Source organism: Neophocaena asiaeorientalis, unplaced genomic scaffold (genome assembly GCF_003031525.2).
Source record: "Neophocaena asiaeorientalis asiaeorientalis breed wild unplaced genomic scaffold, Neophocaena_asiaeorientalis_V1.1 scaffold523, whole genome shotgun sequence".
In the NCBI taxonomy this organism is placed as follows: domain Eukaryota; kingdom Metazoa; phylum Chordata; class Mammalia; order Artiodactyla; family Phocoenidae; genus Neophocaena; species Neophocaena asiaeorientalis.
This window is the reverse complement of record NW_020175436.1, coordinates 1,584,139-1,604,855: the sequence shown is the minus strand read 5'-3', so window position 1 is coordinate 1,604,855 and position 20,717 is coordinate 1,584,139. Positions and strand designations below refer to the sequence as shown.

At 45.6% G+C, this 20,717-nt stretch overlaps 1 protein-coding gene across 3 annotated transcripts in view; it reads right to left on the bottom strand.

Moving 5' to 3' along the window:
- The window catches only part of PTK2B (protein tyrosine kinase 2 beta), a 138,718-nt gene that overhangs the window by 25,131 nt on the left and 92,870 nt on the right, over positions 1 to 20,717 (bottom strand). For all 3 annotated transcript variants that reach the window (XM_024767720.1, XM_024767719.1, XM_024767721.1), the window contains 6 exons: positions 11,542 to 11,720; positions 10,940 to 11,027; positions 9,678 to 9,757; positions 895 to 957; positions 636 to 690; positions 58 to 198 (listed from right to left, as the gene is read on the bottom strand). In XM_024767720.1, coding sequence (XP_024623488.1) covers positions 58 to 198; positions 636 to 690; positions 895 to 957; positions 9,678 to 9,757; positions 10,940 to 11,027; positions 11,542 to 11,720 — 606 coding nt within the window. The remainder of the gene's footprint in view (positions 1 to 57; positions 199 to 635; positions 691 to 894; positions 958 to 9,677; positions 9,758 to 10,939; positions 11,028 to 11,541; positions 11,721 to 20,717) is intronic.

The following is a 20,717-nucleotide window of genomic DNA, read 5'->3' as shown; positions in this document are numbered from 1 at the left end:
TTGCCTGAGAGGCCTGGAATTCAGGTCAGGGAGAGAATAAAGAGAGCGTGGCATTACAATGAGTTCACAGCGAAAGGTCTCCTGGTCGATGTTGGCAAAGCCTGCGAGGGTGTTGAAGAACTTCATGACGCATTCCTCCTCCCGGAGCGAGGCATACTGCTGGAACGTCTGCTGGATCATCTTTCGGAATTGCTTGGGCTGGGGGAGAGGGGCAGGGGTGAGCGGGGCCTGATTCCTTCCCTTACGATCTCACCGCAAGCCTGCCTGCTGCTGTAGGATGGTCCCCAGGCCTCTGCCACGAGGGCAGTGGTGATGTCTTACCCAAAGTGCACATCTGTTGTCTCAAGAGAGCTCACCATGGCCCTGGGAGGGAGGCAGGGGAGATGACATCCCCGGTGCTTAGGCCACGAAGCTAATTGGCCTCTGATGTGGAACTAGAGCCGTGTTTCCTGATTCCCAGCCACAGAAAGGGCCCGCTGGATGGAGCGGTCCTGTGTCCAGATGGCCCAAGGCAGTGCAGACCCCTGGCTTCCCTGACTACCCCCAGCCCCATCCCTTTAGCTCTAGTCCTAGGGTGTACACAAAGGAGACACGCAGGGAGTCTTTCTGAGCTCCTCACCCACTGGTTTCCTCACCTTTAAGTTCTCCTGCATCTGCTTTGGGAAAAACAGGTCCAGCCCCACTTCTTTCCTGAAAGAAGGGGGAGAAAAGCACCATTTGACTCCCCTTCATCCCCAACCCAGGACTTCTGGCCAATCAGGGAAAGGCGGGAGGACCAGGGAGACAGGTCCTTCCTGGCTGTGGTCTGGGGATAAGGGGGCGTATGGGGTGGCAGAAAGAGCAGGGCAGCAGGAAAGGAAGGGAGGAGAGGCTGGGGCCGGTCCCAGGACTTACTCCAGGAGCTCGAAGTTGGACTTTTTGTCCAGTGCGTTGTGGGGCATGTCCTTGAAGAACCGCCTGGAGAGAGAGAAGCCATGGAGAGGCTGATGGCTGGGGAATGGGGCCATCGGAGCCGGGTCACCCAATGCCCACATGTTGGCCTAGAAGCCCCCTCCCCTGTTCCGTTGGGAACCACTGGGAGGGAAAAGTTAGGAGAGTCGAAAAATTCGATATTTAGAAAACCATGAAGAAAAGGAAAACCCACAAGTTTCCTTCCTAGAAAAGACTCCAGCTGTGCTCTGGGGGGCCCAGCTCTGGGACAACACAGTTGTTGGGCAGAGGAGGAAGATGGTGCTTCTACCAGTGGCCTCTAAAAATAAATGACCCAAGGCTGCCAACACTTGACTTAGCAGCTAAGGAACACCTACCTCCACCTTTAGGCTTTGGGTTCCCTTTGTGATTTCCTTTTCCCTCATTTGCTATCTCTGTATATGTGTGTATGTAAATAATTGTTAAATGTATTAATAGTACACAGAAAAGCTTTAGAACTTATGGAACAGAATATGAAAATAAAAATAATCCATAATCCTACCACCAGGGGTGACATCTATTAATTTGTTTTACATATTCTTTAAGTCCCATTTTCTCTTAAAATGTATGTCCTGATGAAGATTTTTTTTAATGTATTATGTATTTATAACAATTAAGTGGAGATCAAATAGCCAATGTCCCCATTTGTGTTATCCTCCCTTCCCTGCTTGGATCACTGTGTCTAGTAATTTCTTCAACTGTTGCAGACATTGTCCCACTCTTGATTGTACATTAGAGCAGAGAGGGGCAAGCAACTTATGATCCAAAAGCAATACATTTACATAATTCACAGTGTTTAGAAAAGAGTACGGTTAGATCCTCACCTCGTACTTTATTCTAAATATTTATTCTAAACGGATTAAAGGGGAAAATGTTAATAATGAAACTATTTTAAAACTAGAAGAAAAGCTAGGGAAGTATTCCCAAATCATGGGATTGAGAAGAATATCTAAAGCATGAAATCACAGAAGAGATCTCCAATAAAAACTTAAAACATGTAGTGCTATGTCCTTAACAATTTTTAATAAATGGTATTTTTGAATATATTGTCAATCAAGATAAGTAGTTATCTTTTAATAATTATGGTCTCAATTTTAGAGAAAAAAATGCATTGGAAAAAACCTGACTGGATCTACCCTGCTAATGGAGGTTATCTCTGGTTAATGAAATTTCAAATGATTTTAGTCATTTTTTCCCCCTTTCTACATGTCCCAAATACTCCACACTGAACAGGTATTACCCTTTTTACCTGAAAAAAATTTAAGGCAGTGAGATTAGTCAAACCATCATAATGCACGAGTTTTCTGGGTTCACTCCCTGCTGAGATGGCCTCCTCCATGGCTACACGTTTCCCCTATGTAGAAAGTTCTTCTTTCGTTTCCTGTCCTCTCATTAGGCTCCCGGAGCTACAGAGACTAACTTTAATCCTTTCTTAGATGCCATATACTTGAAGGCAATTCTTTTATCATCACTTCTCTCTTCATTATGGTCCGTTCTCTTCTTATAGTCCCCAACACACACACACACACGCGCACGCACGCACGCACACACACACACACCAGGGCATTGTCCTCAATTACTTCAACTGCTTCACTCAGATGACAAAAAGTGATGCAAAGTAAGAATGAGAAAGAAAAATTGGCTCTGTGGTGAGAGGGCCACAGGAAGACAAGTAGTTCTTTCCAGTTGGGGCAGGGCCAGTTATTTCAAATGCCAGCAGTTGGAATGGAGGGAAAGCAAAAGATAAAAAGTTTTACATGAAATTTCTCTTATAGAATCAAAGATGAGTACATTAAAATGAGTAATAATATTTAATGACAGCTCAGTAAATACTGTTGAATTATATTTCACAATATTGAAATGTATTTCTAAGTCTATCTCCTTCTAAGAAAAGATGCAAGGATACAGTTTTTTTTTTTCGTTTTTTGTTGCTGTTGTTCTTTTTGGGTTTTTTTTGGCTATGCTGTGCAGCATGCAGCATCTCAGTTCCCCGACCAGGGATGGAACCCGTGCCCCCTGCATTGGGAGCCCAGAGTCTTAACCACTGGACCACCAGGGAAGTCCCTAAGATACAGTTTTGAAACATATTTAAACAAAATAGAGTTAGAAAGAAACCAGGCAATGAGGTAAATGAGATAAAAAATGTGCCAATCTGTGCCTTGGGCTGGTTGTCCTGGCAGCCAGGGTAGTGGACAGAAAACCTCACCAAGTGCCTAGCTCATCAGGAGATAATATTAATCATAAAACAAGGACTGCATTTCTTAAATTAAAAAGTGTGAAAAACCACTGATTGAAAGAAAACTAATAGTCGTAACACTCATTCTACCAAAAAAATGTGAAGCCAATTTCATGGTTTTTTTCCTCCTGCTGCAATTTTGGTAAATACCAATCGTATAACATTAAAGCACAATTCAGTAAATGTGAGAGTAGGAGGGCCTGACTAAATGTGGTCTGAGTGTATGACCTTCCAATGGTCTAATTCAGTGGTTTTCAACCAGAGGCAATTTTGCACCCTCTCCCCAGCCTGGAAACATTTGTCAATGTCTGGAGATCTTTTTTTAGTCACAGCTGGTTGGGATGAGGGGTGGTCCTACCAGCATCTAATGTGTAAAAGCCGGGGATGCAGCTAAATATACTACAATGCATAGGATGGCCCCTACAACAAGGAATTATCCAGCCCCAAATGTCCCCCTTGCTGAGGCTGGGAACCCCTGGGAACCTGATCCAAGGGGAGAACTTGGGAAACTAGAAAGAGTGGCTCTTCCCTAACCCCACTTCTTGCTGCCAGGTGCCTGACAGAGCGGGACTGCAGATGCTGGAGGACTGTTCTAGCTGAGTAAGGGTAGATCTGCACTCCGGAAATCAGACAACAGGTGAGCAGGGGTGACATTCAGTTATAGGCCACGAGGAACTTATCCAGGTTCTTCCCTGGATGGAAGATCGTTTTCCTCCTACTTCCACCCGAAGGCACTTGCAGTTAAGATCCCAAATTTCCAGTCAATCATGGCAGCTTTAGAACGTTTTCTGAGCCAGTGTTCCCTGCGGCTCTCCGTATTCATAGGAAACCTCAGAGCACGCCCGTGCAGCTTCCACAACAGGCGGCACGGCCACCCGCATTTCCTCCTGGGTTGAGTGAGCTGCAAAATGTACTCCCAGGTAACTGAACGAATTGGCTTGCTGCACGCAGTTATGTGATTCTAACAGAATAAATGTTAGCACGTGTCCACCAGAGAAGAGGAATTGAGATCTTTCAGGGTTATCCATTCATTCAAATGCAAACTGTGCTCTCATCACGTGCCACGTGAAGGCGGTACCAACCCTGAGTTCCAAGGTTTGATAGATTTCAGACCTAGTGGATGTGAACCACTGGGTGCCTGCCGCATAAGTACGGCAGATCCCTGCAGGGTAGGACGGGCGGGGTGGGCACAGGGAAGGGGAAGGTTTCGAGGTGGAAAGACCCTTGAGGCTGCTCTGCAGGAAGAGCCCAGGGCCACCCTGCTTATTGCCAACATTTCACAGGTGTCCTCTGAGGTTTTCTATGAATGTAGAGGGCAAGCAGGCAACCCTGGCTCAGTGCATTTTCTAAAGCTGCCAGAACAAAGAAGAGTTTATCAGGCTGAAAAGGGGTACTAGGCGAGTATTCCACACAGAGGGGAGGCACTACCCACTGAGGGGGTGACATCTGCTTCCCAGTCCCAGGTGACAGCGGTCTGTTAATGTCACTCCTGGTTTACAATAACAAATGAATGAATGAATGAGTTTTGAGACTAGGGATGGATGAAAGAATTCTGAGGACTAGGGTATTTAAATAAGCCTTAGTAAAAAAAAAAAAATTGGGGTTGGCTAAATGGAAAGGTGAACAAATTTGGAAATGAACACCGAGGAATTAAAAGGCATGAAAAGTAACAGCAGTTTTAGAATGATTAAGGAGGTGGTGAGTAGAAAAATTTTTTATTAGGAAAAAGGAAGATAATACATCTACACCATCCCAATCTCTAGAAATCCAGCTTACTGCCTATATCACTGATGGCCCTTCTCTCATGCACTAAAGATCATGCATTGTGTAACTTTTGACAAAGGTGCCCAGTCACTCAAGTGTGCTGTGATCTGTGTCCCTAATGTGTTTGTTTGTTTGTTTGTTTGTTTGTTTGCGGTACGTGGGCCTCTCACTGCTGTGACCTCTCCCGTTGCGGAACACAGGCTCCGGATGGCGCAGGCTCAGCGGCCATGGCTCACGGGCCCAGCCGCTCCGCGGCACATGGGATCCTCCCGGACCGGGACACGAACCCGTGTCCCCTGCATCGGCAGGCGGACTCCCAACCACTGTGCCACCAGGGAAGCCCTCCCTAATGTTTGGAGCGGTTGAACATCACTGAGATGTCTGGGAGAAGCAGTCCCGCCCTCCTCATCAGATGGACCCTCTCGCCTGAGACTCATCTTCCCAGTCTTCTGGGCTGAGCCCCGTCTCAGCTGCTGTCAGCGATCCCCAACCTGCCCCGACTGCCATCATTGAATGAGAATGCACCTGCTCGGAGTACCCTCTAAGTGCCTGGCTGGTTCTCCGCAGCCTGGTCCGCCACTGTGACTGGCAAACACCAGGTGGACAGCGGGGCCTCTGGGCAGGCACAGGCCCCTGACTGATACTCAGGTAAGGAAAGCAGAAAGTAAAGAAAAGCAATACAAGTATTAACTTATCACGAACATTTATAAATCAACTGTGAGATAAAATGCCTTTTGAAACAAGCTGAGTGTTCTTTCTCTAATCTTTTCTTATTATCCGTTACTAGCTAACTACTGTTGGGTTACACATTCGTTCTGAGTTTTTAGGTCAGAGTGTTCTGGAGCTCTGCTGGGAGTGGACAATAGTCCTGGATGTCTCTGGTGAGGGGGAGGCTATTTGGTTCCTCAGACTGGGAGGGTGCTCCAGCATGTGGGCCATGAATTTCACACTTTAATTCATAGGGGGATATTTAGAGAAAATACTTGGCATTTATAAAGCACTTCCAGTAAGGGGCTTCCCTGGTGGCGCAGTGGTTGAGAGTCCGCCTGCTGATGCAGGGGACACAGGTTCGTGCCCCGGTCTGGGAAGATCCCACATGCCACGGAGCAGCTGGGCCCGTGAGCCATGGCCGCTGAGCCTGCACCATCCGGAGCCTGTACTCTGCAATGGGAGAGGCCACAACAGTGAGAGGCCCGCGTACCGCAAAAAATAAAAAATAAAGCACTTCCAGTAAATCAACAAAAAAAATTAATTATGATTCCAACTATATGACATCCCGGAAAAGGCCAAATATGACGACAGTAAAAGATGAGTGGTTTTCAGGGGTTGGGAGGGGAGGGAGGGAGGAATAGGTGGAGCACAGGGGAGCTTTAGGGCAGTGAAACTGTTCTTTAAGATACCGTAATGGTAGATACATTGTCACTGTACACTTGTCAAAACCCATAGAATGTACAGTACCAAGAGTGAACCCTAGGGTAAACTATGGGCTTCGAGTAATCGCTATGTGTAAATGTAGGTTCATCAGTTGTAATGAATGAACCATGCTGGTGGCGGATGTTGATGGGGACAGGGGTTTATGGGAAATCTCTGTACCCTCCACTCAATTTTGCTGTGAACCTAAAACTGTTCTAAAAAATAAAGTCAACTAAAGTAAATAAACAACAAAATAAAGGTAAAGAGAAAAAATTAATTAGTACAAATGATGAATAACTAGTGAATACTGTCTCTATCACTGTTCTAACTACTTTAAATATGTTAACTCATTTATTCCTCATAACAAGCCTGTAGGGTTGCTACCATGATCATCCTTCCCATTTTACAGATGAAGGAACTGAGACACAGAGAGATGAAGTAACTTGCCCAGTAAGTGGAAGACCCAGGATGCAAATTAGGCAGCCCAGCTTCAGACCCTTTGCTCTTCATCATTATGCCCAATGGCGCCTCGCTATGACTTGAGTCCATTGAGGTTTCATCTTGGTAATCTCATATCTTGTGCATATACCATACTTCTTTCTTAAGCTAGGAAAGAATATATTTTCTTTTTTCTGGTGACACCATATTATCGGTAGGCAGGTGACACAACAATGTTAACAGGACTTTTCCTCATAATCTGTAGGTAGACTGCACTCTGGAACCTCTTCAGGAAAAAAAATCACAGCCTTGGAAAATTCTGCATTACCGCCTGATTTTCAGAAATGTATCTGTCTCTCTTGGTTAGAAATAGTCATAACTTGACTTTAAAATAGTCCATGATAATGGATAGCTTTGTATTCAACTTTAAAAAATTATAGGCTTGAAAATCTATGAAGTTTACAAAATAGGTGTTTTCCATATCCTTTCCCGAATATATAAGTTTTATCTCAAAGGTCAGCCCGTAAGAATAGGAACATTTATCTGTCTCTGCTCATCAGGCTAGGGGAGATGTGAAATAATACATCCCTGTCGTAAAACAAGCATGAGTTTTGGAATAATCCTGAGTTGATAAGACAGTCAACACCAAGAGACTATCCACTCCTTTTAAGACTATAAATGGAGCCAGGTCAGTTGGCGCACTTTGTCCTCCAGTGTATTTAGCCCAGTGCCTGGTGCTAAATAATAAGTCATTATTATTACAACCAATGATAGTTTGGGAGTGATTCGAGGAAAGAAGAACATGAACTAGGATGCTCATGGGTCTTCTCTATGTTGCTATTTTACTACTAAGTGATGGTATTTTGATAGTGACTTCAGTGATCAGAGTCTCAAAGTGACACTGGAGTTCTGGGTATGAGATCCACAAACAAAAAGGTAAAGGTGGGCTTCTCTGAGTTGTCTAATTTCAGAGGAGAAGATAGGCGTGAGTAAGTTGCAATGCTATGATGGTCTTGGAAGGCATAAATGGCACATGTGATAAGGTAAACTTCGCGGAGAGCCCCCGAACCAGCAGCACGCAACTCCCAGGACCACTGCCAACTGCGGCGAGGTGGTCTGTCTTCCAACTGGCATCAGGGGTGCAGACTTCCTCTGTGCAGGGAACCCTTGTGTCCCCTGGCTTGTTGAGACAGCCACCAAGTAGGAAAGCAAGGAGGAGCCCTCCAAGGCTGTCCTTGACCTACTCTGTCACAGATGCCAGCAGTTTCAGAAGCCCTCCCTTCCCATCCCATGGCTCTCCCTGGGGGACCCCTCAGCACTCTCTCTGAGATCGAGGATGGGAGCCAGAATTCCTCAATGCCCCCCAGCTTAGCAGAAGTAGCAGCAGAGTCCTATTCTCTATACCTTTAAGGTCACAAATAGGGCAAGACTCACCCTGGAACCATCACCTCATACGAGGCTAACTGTCTCTGAATCATCTGGAAGACTTGTCAAAAATGCATGTCCTGGGACTTCCCTGGTGGCGCAGTGGTTAAGGATCTGCCTGCCAATGCAGGCGACACAGGTTCGAGCCCTGCTCCTGGAAGATCCCACGTGCCACGGAGTAACTAAGCCCGTGCGCCACAACTACTGAGCCTGCGCTCTAGAGCCTGCGAGCCACAACTACTGAGCCCGTGAGCCACAACTACTGAAGCCCGTGTGCCTAGAGCCCATGTTCCTCAACAAGAGGAGCCACTGCAATGAAAAGCCTGCGCACAGCAACGAAGACCCAACGCAGCCAAATGAATGAATGAATGAATGAATGAATGAATGAATTAATTAATTAATTAAATAAAATTTAAAAAAAAAGCATGTCCCAAAGTCCCACCCACATCTACTAAACCAGAGTTTCCAAGGGTGGGGTTAGGGAATCTCTAATTTAATGAGCTCCCAGGTGATTATGATTTGCAATCAGATTTCAGAACTATGTTCTAGGACAGACAAGGGGTACAGAAAAGGTGATGAGAGGGCAGAATGGGTCATGGATCCTGGTGGATGGTGAAAGTGAACGGTGCTGCTTTGGCTGAGAAAGTGCTAGAGCATGGCCTTAACATCCTCCTCCTCTGTCCACAGTGCTCCCAACGGCCAAGAATAAGGTTTATTTCTTAGACTGTCATTCAAAGTCTTCCACCATCGACGCCAACTCACCTCCCTAAGCTCATCTCCCACGGTCCTCCAGTCTGCTCTTTTCCTTCCACTGGTCCCTGAGCCCAGAGTGCACCCTCCCCCACCTCCCAGCTCCCCCCAGTATCTACCGATGGAAATCGTTCTCTTGCTTCCTGGACCAGTTCACATTCCCTCTTCCTGGCGTCCTCGGGCGGGATTACTGGCTCCTATATGTGTGTCTATGTGGTGCTTATTTCACTCTGCTGCATTATGATCAGTTGTAGACACACTTGTCACCTCCCAAACACTGTAAGTTTACGGGCCTCCCCGGATGATTTACTAACTTTGTCCATATCTATTAGCACCTACTGGAGCAGGGGGTGCAGCAGTGAAGAATATAGACGGAATCCCAGCATTCAAATATCTCCCAGAAACTTGCCCAGTGCTCCAAGAAACATTTACTGGATCACTTGGATGGCAGCCAAAGGAAGATAGGGGGCACCAGCCAGAGAGGGAGCTGGCACTTCTCTCCCGAGGACCAGACGCTGAGCACCTCGGGGGCTTACCCTCTGTCGGCCACAGCTCGTCCCTTTCCAGCTGTCACATACCCACTCTTGCTTCCCACGCTGGAGGAAAGTCCAAGCTGGCCAAGTGCCCAGTACAGGAGGGGAGGTGCAGGCACCCACTCTGGAGAGGCCTTGAGGCCACATACCTGAGCTCCAGACAGCCCAGCTGCAGGGCCATGCCCTCGCTGACTTTGCTGGCATAGCGTTGCATGTAGTCATTGCGGAGCTGGCAGGGAGAAAGGCCAAAGTTCAGATTCCCGCCCTGTTCCCTGTTTCCCTGAGATGAGCAGGGCCCCAGGAGACGGTGGGTGCTTTGATCACCATCCTGCCGCCCTGAGCTGTCTCTCACCCCCTCCCCCAGCCATGCACAAATGCGTAGCAGGAGATGAAGGGCAGGAGGGGAGGCTCAGGAAGAGCCCTGGGCAGTGGTGATCCCGTTCAGGCTGAGGCCCTCGAGTTTCTGAAGCACTTTCACGGCACATTCTTTCATGGATCCAGGAGGCAGGAAGTTTAGGCTCCCCTCCCCCACTCCTCATTTTGGAGATAAGGATGCTGGGAATTTGGGGAGGACTCAGTAATTTATCCAAAGCCTTGTTGGTAAGTGGTGACAGATGTCATCCACTGTAGAAGAAAAGTCTGGCTTGGTCTCTAGTGAACCAGGAGGGAGGTGTAGGAGGGGGTTAAGGCCAGGCAGGAAACAACGATGGCAACTCCCTGTACCCGGCACTCACTCCCTGCCGGGTCCCGTTCTGGGCACGTGCATTATAGCCAGGGGTGTGGTGAGCAGCTCTAATCAGCTCATGGAAGCTAGTTATTTAAGTTTTCCAAAATTTCGCAAGCTGGTTGAAATATTGGTACTTTGAAATAGACCACGATGGGAGTATTTACACCATGGAAATTGGCAAGTGCTACAAATCAGAGAGCTGGTTTACCAGCACCAGCTAATGCTATCATTAGGTCTTCACATGAACTCTGTAAAGTAGGTATTCTTACTATCATCCCAGTTTCACAGAAGAAGAAACAGCCTCGTGCAGGTAAACTAAGTCCCGAGGGATACCAGGTTAGGAAGCGGTAGAGCTGGGTAGATACCAGGTGTGTCAGACGGCTGAGCCTGCCTGCTAAGACTATTGCCTCCTCTTTGGACCTGCTCTGCCCGCTTCCCCAGCCAGGTCTCCTGGGCACTAGAAAAAGCAACTAGGAAAGTCCAAGAGGAGCTGTGCCCATGGGGTGGGGTTAGCCAACCCTTAGCTGTGAGGGAAGCAGGGTTGGACAGCTGACCAGGGACAAAGGAATGTCCCCGAGAGAAGTTTCCTGGAATGGGACCTCCAAAATCTAAGCTTTGTCTTTCCATCTCCCCAGGAGAGGATGGTCATATGACCATGGGGACCATAAGATAAAATGCTTTTACCTGTTGGTAAAAATAAAGCAGTGTGGTCCTGTCTTCTTTCAGGCTCTCCATGAAGTCCTCTGGCAGGTAGCGGATTTGAAGGTCATACCTGGGACAGGAAATTCAGACTCTCTGGTTGACACAGGGAAACTGGTCATGCCAGGAGCTGCCCGTGGAGCTCCTGGCCTCCCACTGGGGACTTGCTCCTCTTTCCTTCCTCTGTGGTTGGCTGGAAGACCATGAAGGACAGAGGGGTGGCTGGCCAGCACACGGTGGTCAGTGCTAGTTCTGACTCTCCATCTTCTCCCTCTGATGGTAGCTGTTTACCTTCGGTTCACAGACCAGCCCTTGGCCTGGCTCTCCCTCTTCCCCGCACTTCTGTTCTTCCTTCTCCATAGTGCCAACGGCATCCTGTTTAGGGCTGTGCCTAGATATCTGTCTTGGGATGGGGATGTGCTGTGAGCCCATATTAGCTCTTAGCAAACAGATGCATTGGACACTGCAGACGGACCAACCTAAAATGCCACTGCGACGTTCTAGAATATTCTCAGAGGTTGGGAAGTGCTCCAAGAAAGGACCTCCTCCCCCCCCCCCAATTTGAGAGCACAGGGCTCCTCTCCTACCTCCACTCAGCTTCCATGTGTAGACACTCGTACTTGTCCTGCACCTCGCCCACCGTCATCTGCGGGTGCAGCCAGTGGATCTCATCCGACTTCATGTGCTTCAGCCTCAGCCCGTAGCAGTCCGCCAGCTGGATGTTGGGCCCGATCCGCCCGCTCAGCAGGATGGAGGTGATGACCTCCTACAGAGGAGAAGAGAGGGGGCATGACTCAGGGGTGCACCTGCTGGGCCCCCACAGTCCTCATGCAGGCCCTGGAGGTGTGATTCTCTAGGGTGGGATTCTGACTTAACGTTGTATTCATCACTGATTCGCTAGCACTTAGTGCAAGGCGTGGTACACAGTAGGCTCTACGTGATGAATGGACAAGTTGGCAAAATGACACAGAGATAGAGGAACTGAGAGGAGACAGGAGAAGCCAAGGGGAAAACGCAGTGAGGCAAAGAACATGGATTCTGTGCTTCTGTATTTCATTCCAACCAAACCAATCAAACCCAGCATCCTCTGTGTAAGGAGGACCCTCTGAATGGTTCCCAATTCAGCCAGCATTATTGAACATCTGCAGTAGGCACTTCTGGGCACCGTGCATGCATTGTTTCATTGAATCTGTGCAACACAGGGGAGCAGGTGTCACATCACCATTTGGCAGATGAGGAAACTGAGGGAGGTCACACAGCTTATTGGAATTAAGCTGGGATTTTGAACCCTGAGCCACTGGACTCTGAGGACTTGTAGTAGACCAAGCTGCTTAATGGGAAGGTGGGCTGGGCAAGATAGAAGGACAGGACTTGCATTAAGGATTAAATGGCACAACTCCCACACAAGAAGCATGGCCACTGGAAATAGAGTGTTGACAAGAAATTAGGTGCTCTCCTTATTCCTGCTTTCTTGACCAGAAGCCAACCTGCCCCACAACCTGATGCCATAGCTTCCTGGCCTAGCGCCAGAGCTGGATTAAGAGGGGGTCCATTGGCAGCTGCCTGGAAACCCATCATCTATAAGGTCCTGTCTAGTTCTGAAATCACATTGGTTTCACTTTAACTCAGGTTTCTCATGTGGTTCCATGTGTAACTGGTGAATCAAGCCCACTCCTGATGGAGCAAAAAGTACCCTCAAAGGCAAATTTAAAAACTCACAAGCACTGTCTAATCTCTGTTGAGTATCTTTGCAACACATGCCACCTAGCCTATATACAACCAGCCCAAAGGCAGAACAATGCAGGGTGGGTTGCTGTCTGATCAGGAAGAACAGTGACCCCGGATTATTTAAATTTTATGTTTTTGTTACATCTCCCAAGAAGTTGTCCAATGTAGTAAATCAAATATAATCAATTCCTTAATTGGAACAAAAAGAAAGGTATACCATTTTTCTTAGGAGAAAATCAGTTTCTTCTTAGTTTCACTAATAAAATGTCCAACTAATATTTAGAACACCAAATTCTTCTTCAGCCTGTGCACTCACATGTCTTAGTCCAGTTCTGCCTCCTGTCAGCCCTCTTTAACTCTATGGAGTTGTGAGGCTAAAAGACCCTAAGCTTGAAAAATCCCTTCCCCATTAGGAAAGCCAATGCCCATCAGAGAAGTCAAGTATTGCTCTGAGATGGAAAGTGAGGCACAAAATGCAGATGTTAACTGCGGTAACAAATCAGCACAGGAATCAGAACTTCGGTCCTGGAATGAGGAAGAAGGCTGTGATCAATGGTACCTACAGTGAGAGCGACACAGGCAATAGGAAGAGTTCAAGACTGTGAAGTTGACCATTTTGTCATTATTTCCACCCATTTCTCTTGCCACTCACCCTCTGTACTTCCCTGTCCACTTGGCCATCCAGAGCCCCCATGTCAGTTCCATATAGACTCCCAAACTGGAGTCCCAGGCTCTGGTGTTTTTAAACTTAGAGACTTCCCTACCCAAGTTGAAACTTATATAACTAAAGTCTAGTTTCCCCAGAACTGGGACCCCTGTGATTATTGAAAGTTTCAAATATATGTGAAGAAAACAGAAGTCAGTAGAATAGTATAATAACCCCCCATGTACACATCGCCCAGCTTCAACAATTACTAAACATTCTGCCATTCTTGCTTCTTCTACAACACCATCTACTCCCTAACCATCACTCAACTATTATCAATTCTTACAGTTCTTCTTTTACAGTGAAATTTATATTAATTTAAACACGCAAATTTTAGCTATACAATTTGACACATGAATACACCTGTGCAACCCACATACCAATTAAGAGATTTCCAGATCCCCAGAAAGTTCCCTCATATCCCTTTTCAGTCAAACTTCATGCACATTCCCACCTCCAATTCTAGGCAATGATTTTTTCCTCCCACTTTTACTTAGTTTTGCCTGTTGTAGAACTTCCTATAAATGGAATCATTTAGTATATATTTTTCATTCCCCTGTTGCTAAATACCTGGGCTATTTCTCATTTTTGGCTATTGTAAATAAAATTACTATGAACATTAATGTACAAGTCTTTTTGTGTATGTATGTTGTCATTTCCTTTGGACAAATACCTAGGAGAGGAATGACTAGGTCAAAGGTAGATAAGTGTTTAACTTTATAAGAAATTGCCAAGATTATTCTATTTTATATTTCCACTGTGATATATGAGATTTCCATTACACCACCTCCTTACCAACATTTGGTGTTATACAAGTCTTTTTAATATTAGTCATTTTAGTGGGTATGCATAGAATCTCATTGAGCTTTTAATTTGCATCTTCCTGGTACCTAACAACATTGAGCACTTTTTCATCTGCTTATTGACCATTAATATGTCTTCCTTTGTGAAGTACTTGTTTAACTTCTTTGCCCACTTTGTGTTTGGGTGTGAGTGTGTGTGCGTGTGTTTATTGAAGTAGGAGATCCTTATACATTCTAGCTAAAAGTACTTTGTATATGTTTTATGAATATCTTCTCTAGGTCTGTACTGTGCCTGTTATTTATTTCCTTAACTGCATCTTTTGATAAAGTCTCATTTATCAAAATGTTATTTTATGGTTAGTGCCTTTTGCATCCTGTCTAAGAAATCTTTGCCTGCCTCCAAATCATGAAGATATTCTCTTTTCTTTTATAAGCTTCATAGTTTTAACTTTCACCTTTAGCTCTGTGATTGATCTTGAATTAACTTTTGTGTATGGTGTGAGGTAGGGGTCAAAATACATTTTTTTTCTCATAAAGATCTATGGTTATTCAACATTGGTTGTTGACCTTCATTTCCCAATTGAATTATTTTGTTGTCTTTGTCAAAATCAATTGGCCATATAAGTTTAGCTCTATTTCTGGACTCTCAGTTCTGTTCTATTGATCTGTGTCTGCACTATGCCAGCACCACGCTGTCTGCATTACTGTAGCTTTCGAGGAGATCTTGAAGTCAAACAGCGTAAGCCTTCCACCATTTCCTCCCCAAGATTATTGTGCTATTCTGGGTCTCTGCATTTCCATATACATTTTTGAATCAGTTTGTCACTTTCTATTTAAAATGTTTGCTGAATTATGATTGAGACTGTGTTACATCTATAGCTTAGCGAGGGAGAATTGGCATCTTAACAGCACTGAGTCTTCCAATCCTCACACATGGTATATCTTTCCACTTATTTTGCTCGTCTTTAATGTTTGTCAGCAATGATTTGTAGTTTCTAGTGTATACGTTGTGCAGGTCTTTTGTTAAATTTATTCCTAATTTATTCTTTTGTTAAATTTATTTGATACTTCTGTAAATTAAAATTAAATTAAATTTTCTATTTTGGTATTCACCCTCTTTGTGGATCCCTGCTTTCCAAGACTTTCCTCAATCTTCTGGCTACTCTGCCAGCCCCAAGTTCTATCCTCTTACACTTCAAACCTGTAAGGCTGCTGCTTTCTGCCCCTCTAGCCCCTCCCAGATTGGAAAGTGCCATTAGGCAAAAGCCACAAATTTGCAGATTTCGTTCTTTTCAGTTCAGCTCTCAAGAGCAGATTTTCCTTCTGCTTTGCTGTGGTCTCTCTCCAGGATCTTCAAGAGAACTTGATTTTTTATTTTGTCCAGATTTTATCATTATTCTATGTGGGAAGATTAGTCCAGCCAAGCTACACCAGTTTTGAAATCTATGTGGTATGTTAATGAACAAATCTGTCTTCTCTGCAGATGGGAGAGGGTTGGGGAGCAGAGAGCTCCCTTCAAGTCACAGGCAGCCATCATGCAACACAGCAATAGCCAGAAGTACAAGCCCTGGTGTCAAACCTCTACAAGTGCTCCATCCACCCACCACCACGTAGCTAGTTTTCCTTGGACAACATATTTAAGCTCTCTGCATTCAGTTTTCTCATCTGTGACATGGAGGAAATAGCAGTGTCTATTTTGAATGGTCTTACGAGGATTAAATTAGATAAAACCCCTTAAGACAGAACTTGGCACAAGGTAAATACTCAAAAAACCTTAGCATTATTTTAACACAGCAATCTCTTATAGATTCTGGTGCTTTTGTAAAAACAAAGAAAGAGTGGAAATACAAAACAAAACTCTGCTTTTTATCTCCTTTTCTTTTTTCCTTCCCTTGGAGGTGGTGGTTTGCCCAGGGGTCAAATTAGTGAGGCTAAGGGGTTGGCAGTGGCTGCAGAGCCAGGAGCGGATCAAAGGAGAAGGTGGGGCCAGGGGCGGAGAGGTCTGGAGTGGTTAGGAAATTGGTTACATACAGGTGGCTTGAGCAAAGGAGTCAATATATTGAGGATAATGGGAAATAGGTTTCTTACTGTTGGAGAAAGTATTTGAAATATAGAGAAAGGAAGAATAGAGAGGAACCTTAGGTTAGGAAGTGGAATTAAAAGCATTGGTGAGAGCTCCTGGTGAGAGAGAGAGTGAGAGAGACAGAGAGAGAGAGAGAGAGAGAGAGGTTTGTTTACTGAGAAAGCCTGGGACCAATGACACCCTGATAGTCAAGTGCATACCAAGCACCCAGTCTTACTTTCCAAATACCCTTCTCCACTAAACGGATCTAGGGTTCCTTGGAGAAATGGCTGATTCCAGGGCTGGGGCAAAGAAGGTACAAGATGAGTCTGGAATATCTTTTTGTGCTAGAAAAAAGGAAGTGTTTAGAGAATGTAGGAGACATATAACAAGGAAGCAGTATCAGCTTACAGGGGCTGGCACGGGCCAAGTCTGGGAGAACCTAAGCATTGAAGCCTATAATGGTAGGAATGGATTGCATCCACTGAATAAAACAGAATCTAGGACAGATAGATAAATAAATGGGGGAGAAGAGGATGCTCTTCTTTCCAGGAGATTGCTAACTAGTAAATGTAGAAGAAAGGATGGAAATAGAAAACCACCATTTGGCAACAAATTCAGTGTCAGTTGGTTCATCAATGGATGATAAAACTGGAGGGTGGAGGTCTGATGATGAATAGGACATTGACACGGTCTTAGTGTATCTCCTTTCAGACACTAATCAAATACAAAGGAAAACCTGGCAGACACAAATGACCAGGTCATCAAAGTTAACATCACCAGCGTTAGAACAAGGTAAACAGGACATGCCTCCCACCTTGATACACTGAGAAGGGTATAGCATCATTTCTGAGATATCCCTGCTAAGAGTTCATGATGAATCTAGTCATGAGACCTGGGTGACGGGTCTCCTCAGAGATTGATAGAATAAAAGGCCTGTACTCTTTCAGACTGAGAAACTCTTCCAGATTGGAGGAGACCAAAGAGATATGACAACGCAATGCAATGTGTGTTCCTGGACCAGACAGGAAAAAGAGACATTGTAGGTACAGTTGGTAAAATCTGAATGGGCTCTATGTTTTGGATGGTAGAGCTGTTTGTAGCAATGGTGATTTCCTGATTTAGATGGTCACAGTATAGCTCTGTAGAAGAGTGTCCTTGTGTGGGGAAATAAACACTGGAGTCTTTTCAGTGATGGAGCAGTATTGCTGCCACTTGCTTTCAAATAATTCAGAAAGAGAATAATGATAGTGGGCATACCGTATGTGTGTTTATCAAGAGACAGAGCTACTACATACGGCAAATGGTACATTTGAACAATTGGGGAATCTGGGTGAAGGTGATATGGGAGTTCTTTGGACTGTTTTTTCAACTGTTTTTTATAAGTTTGAAATAATTTCAAAATGAAGAGAGATTCTGGTGAGGGAGACTCCCAGCCATATGAGAAGTAATTTTTGCCAGGCTAGATGGGGCTTTTCAGCTTCTCTTCCACTCAGAGCCTCTGAGAGGGGCCTGACTGAATCCAGCTCTTTGCTCTGTGGTTTGTGAAACTCTCCAGGGCATAATTTATGCAAAATTTTTTCTAGGTTTCCTGCTAAAAAGCAACCAATTTCTGTTGTAGGGATGTTGGGATAAGGTTAACTCTAGATCCTTGGGGTGGAAATGCATTAAGAGACTCTTCATCCAACAGATTTTCAAAGGAAGATTGATTTCAGTTTCAGGTAAGGAAGAACCTGGGGATTTTCTAAACATGAAATGCATTCTTGGGAGGCTGCCTGGTACTGAAAGGACTTTTTATTGGGTTGCAGGGGAGCTTCCTCCTGGAGAAGCAAACCTGAAGTTCCTGGGGAGCTGGAGCTTTACCAAATGGCTACTCCACCCACCATCGCCATCACCCTGCTGGTTACTGATGACAGGATGTTGTATAGGAAAGAACTTGGCTGGTCTTGTCCTTGCTTCTGGGAAGGGAGCTTCTGAATGCTTGGAATTTCCTAAGCGATAAGAGTGCCTTTATTGTTCCTGATGGGTACCTTGGACCAAACCTCACCACCGAGGTTTATGGTGATGAGGTAACTCATGGTGGGCCCTTAGGTAGTCTCAGGATGGGGGCTCGCCTTGTTGGAAAGATCAACCATGTGGTTAGAGGTTTGGAGCTTTGAGTCACATGATATCAGCCTGGCCTCCAGGGAGACAAGGAGGGCTGGAGATTGAGTCAAATTACAAGGCCGATGACCCAATCAATCAACAATCAATCAATCAATCAATTATGTCTACATCACTAAACCCCAATAAAAACTCTAGACACTGAAGCTGGGGGAAGCTACCTGGTTGGTAATGCTAGCTGGAGGGTGACATGTCCTAAGAACACAGAAACTTATGTTTGGGACCCTCCTAGAACTCACCCTATGTGTCTCTTCATTTGGCTGGTTCCTATTTGTATCCTTTATAATAAAATTTTAATTGTCCTGAGTTTTGTGAGTCATTCTAGCAAATTTTGAAACTGAGGTAGTGGGAAGCCCTAAATTTGTAGCCAGTTGGTCAGAAGTGTGGGTGGCCTGGGAACTCTGAGGAAGGGTGTCTTGTGGAGGACTGTGCCCTCAACCTGTGAAGTCTGTGGTAGCTCCCCAATTGCACTGGGTCAGAACTGCACTGCAAAGTGTGTCCATCCTCCAGGCATACCTGGGGAGAGACAAAGTTGACAACCACAGGTGACATACAAAGAGCACTAACTTTGGGGTCACCCAAGCCCAGGCTGTGAACCCCGTTCTGACATGTACTTCTAGTAGGATGACAAGCTCCCCGAGCCACAGCCTCCTTCCTGCTGTTCCCTGCCCTTGTCCTGTGAAGTTGCAGACGGTTCCTTCATTCCAACCATCAGAACTATCTATGACGTATGCGTTCTGCAAAGTGTAGCAGGAGCCCCAGAGCTCACACAGAGCCCCCGCCTCAAGAAGCTTCTATTCAGGGGGTGAGAGGAGGAAAGCAGCTTAAGTGGTGGGGGCCCCAGAGTGGGCTGGGAAATCAGTTTAAAAGAAAAAACTTTGAGGTTTTACATGATCTCCCCATGGAGGCTTCTGCATCAGCCCTGGCTTTCCCTCACCCTTCATTGCCTCTTCTCTCATATTCACACAGCTTCTCACGCAAATGGTGGGAGCAGCAAAACCAGCCCTCCGCCCACGGCTCACAATTTGTCATTAATGAGTTCCATATTTCTTTCTCTATGAATAAATCACTTTTAAAAACAATAGTATAAGATATTTACCTACTCACAAAATTGCCATATGTAACGTGACAGAAAAGGAAAAAAAAGCTGTCTTCATTTTATCAATTGTTATTTAGCTAAGCCCAGGATTCTATTTTGCTACAGGAAAAACCTTTCCTTCCACCCACGTTGAGCGCTACTGAAAAGCAGGCCCCCGGACAGCCCATGGCTCACAGCTTCTGAGGCTTTCTTGCAAACAGTGGGGTTTCTATGGCTTTTCTTCCTGCTTGGCTGACGTTGATTTATTGGCTTTATCAAATAGCGTGAAGACCCCAAACTGCCTTCACCTCTCTCCCTATTCTCTGGTATTTCCTCTTGCCGGCCAGAAACAAAGAAGGAACAGGACTAGATGCTTGTCCCCAAGCCCAGAACAATTTATTTCCAAAGAGAAAAAGGTCACCCAAGCAATTAATTACTCAATCCACTTTCTCACTCTTTCCCACGTCCCCTGCATCGGCAGGCGGACTTTCAACCACTGTGCCACCAGGGAAGCCCCTGAGTCACATTTTTTAAATCTGAAATTGATTTTTGTATATAGCGTGAGGTATGGCTGAAAATGAATTTGATTTCAGCAGGATATCTAACATTCAGGGCCTATATGTGTGGGACTGTTTCTTGCCTCTTTCTCTGTTGCTTTGATCTAATAGTCCTTGTACCTTGGTCACATTTTATAACTTCTGTAGTAATCTCTGTTTTCTTGTGATTTTCTCAGGTTCACCTAATTTTTCTTTTTATAAAATACCTAAGCTTTTTGGTTTTTCTCGCTTGAGCTTATGAAACATACTTCATGTTAGTCGCTGGGTTTTTAGGAACAGTCTGACAGCTGTATCCCCCACTCCCTCCCCCAGAAGTGCCTGCACCTTGCCTGAGGTCACACCCCTTACTGGGGGCAGCCTGTATCCACTGACTGGTTACACTGGGGGTTTAAAGGCCCTGTCCTTTCATCCTAATTTGGAACAGCTCTGCTGGGCCATCCCAGCTCCCGTGCTCCCTGTGATGCGGCCGTGTCACAGCCCAACTTTTCTCTCTGCCCATTCCTGCCCTGTCACTCCCTGCAGGTGAGGTTCACGGGGGCTTACTGATGCTTCCTGCCTGCAAAGGGCATCTCGGGGTCTGCTTCGCGGGAGCCCATCTGAGGATCTGGCCTTCGTTTTCCAGGCTTGATTTGACTCACCCTCTTTTCTCTTTGGTTTATGAAGGCA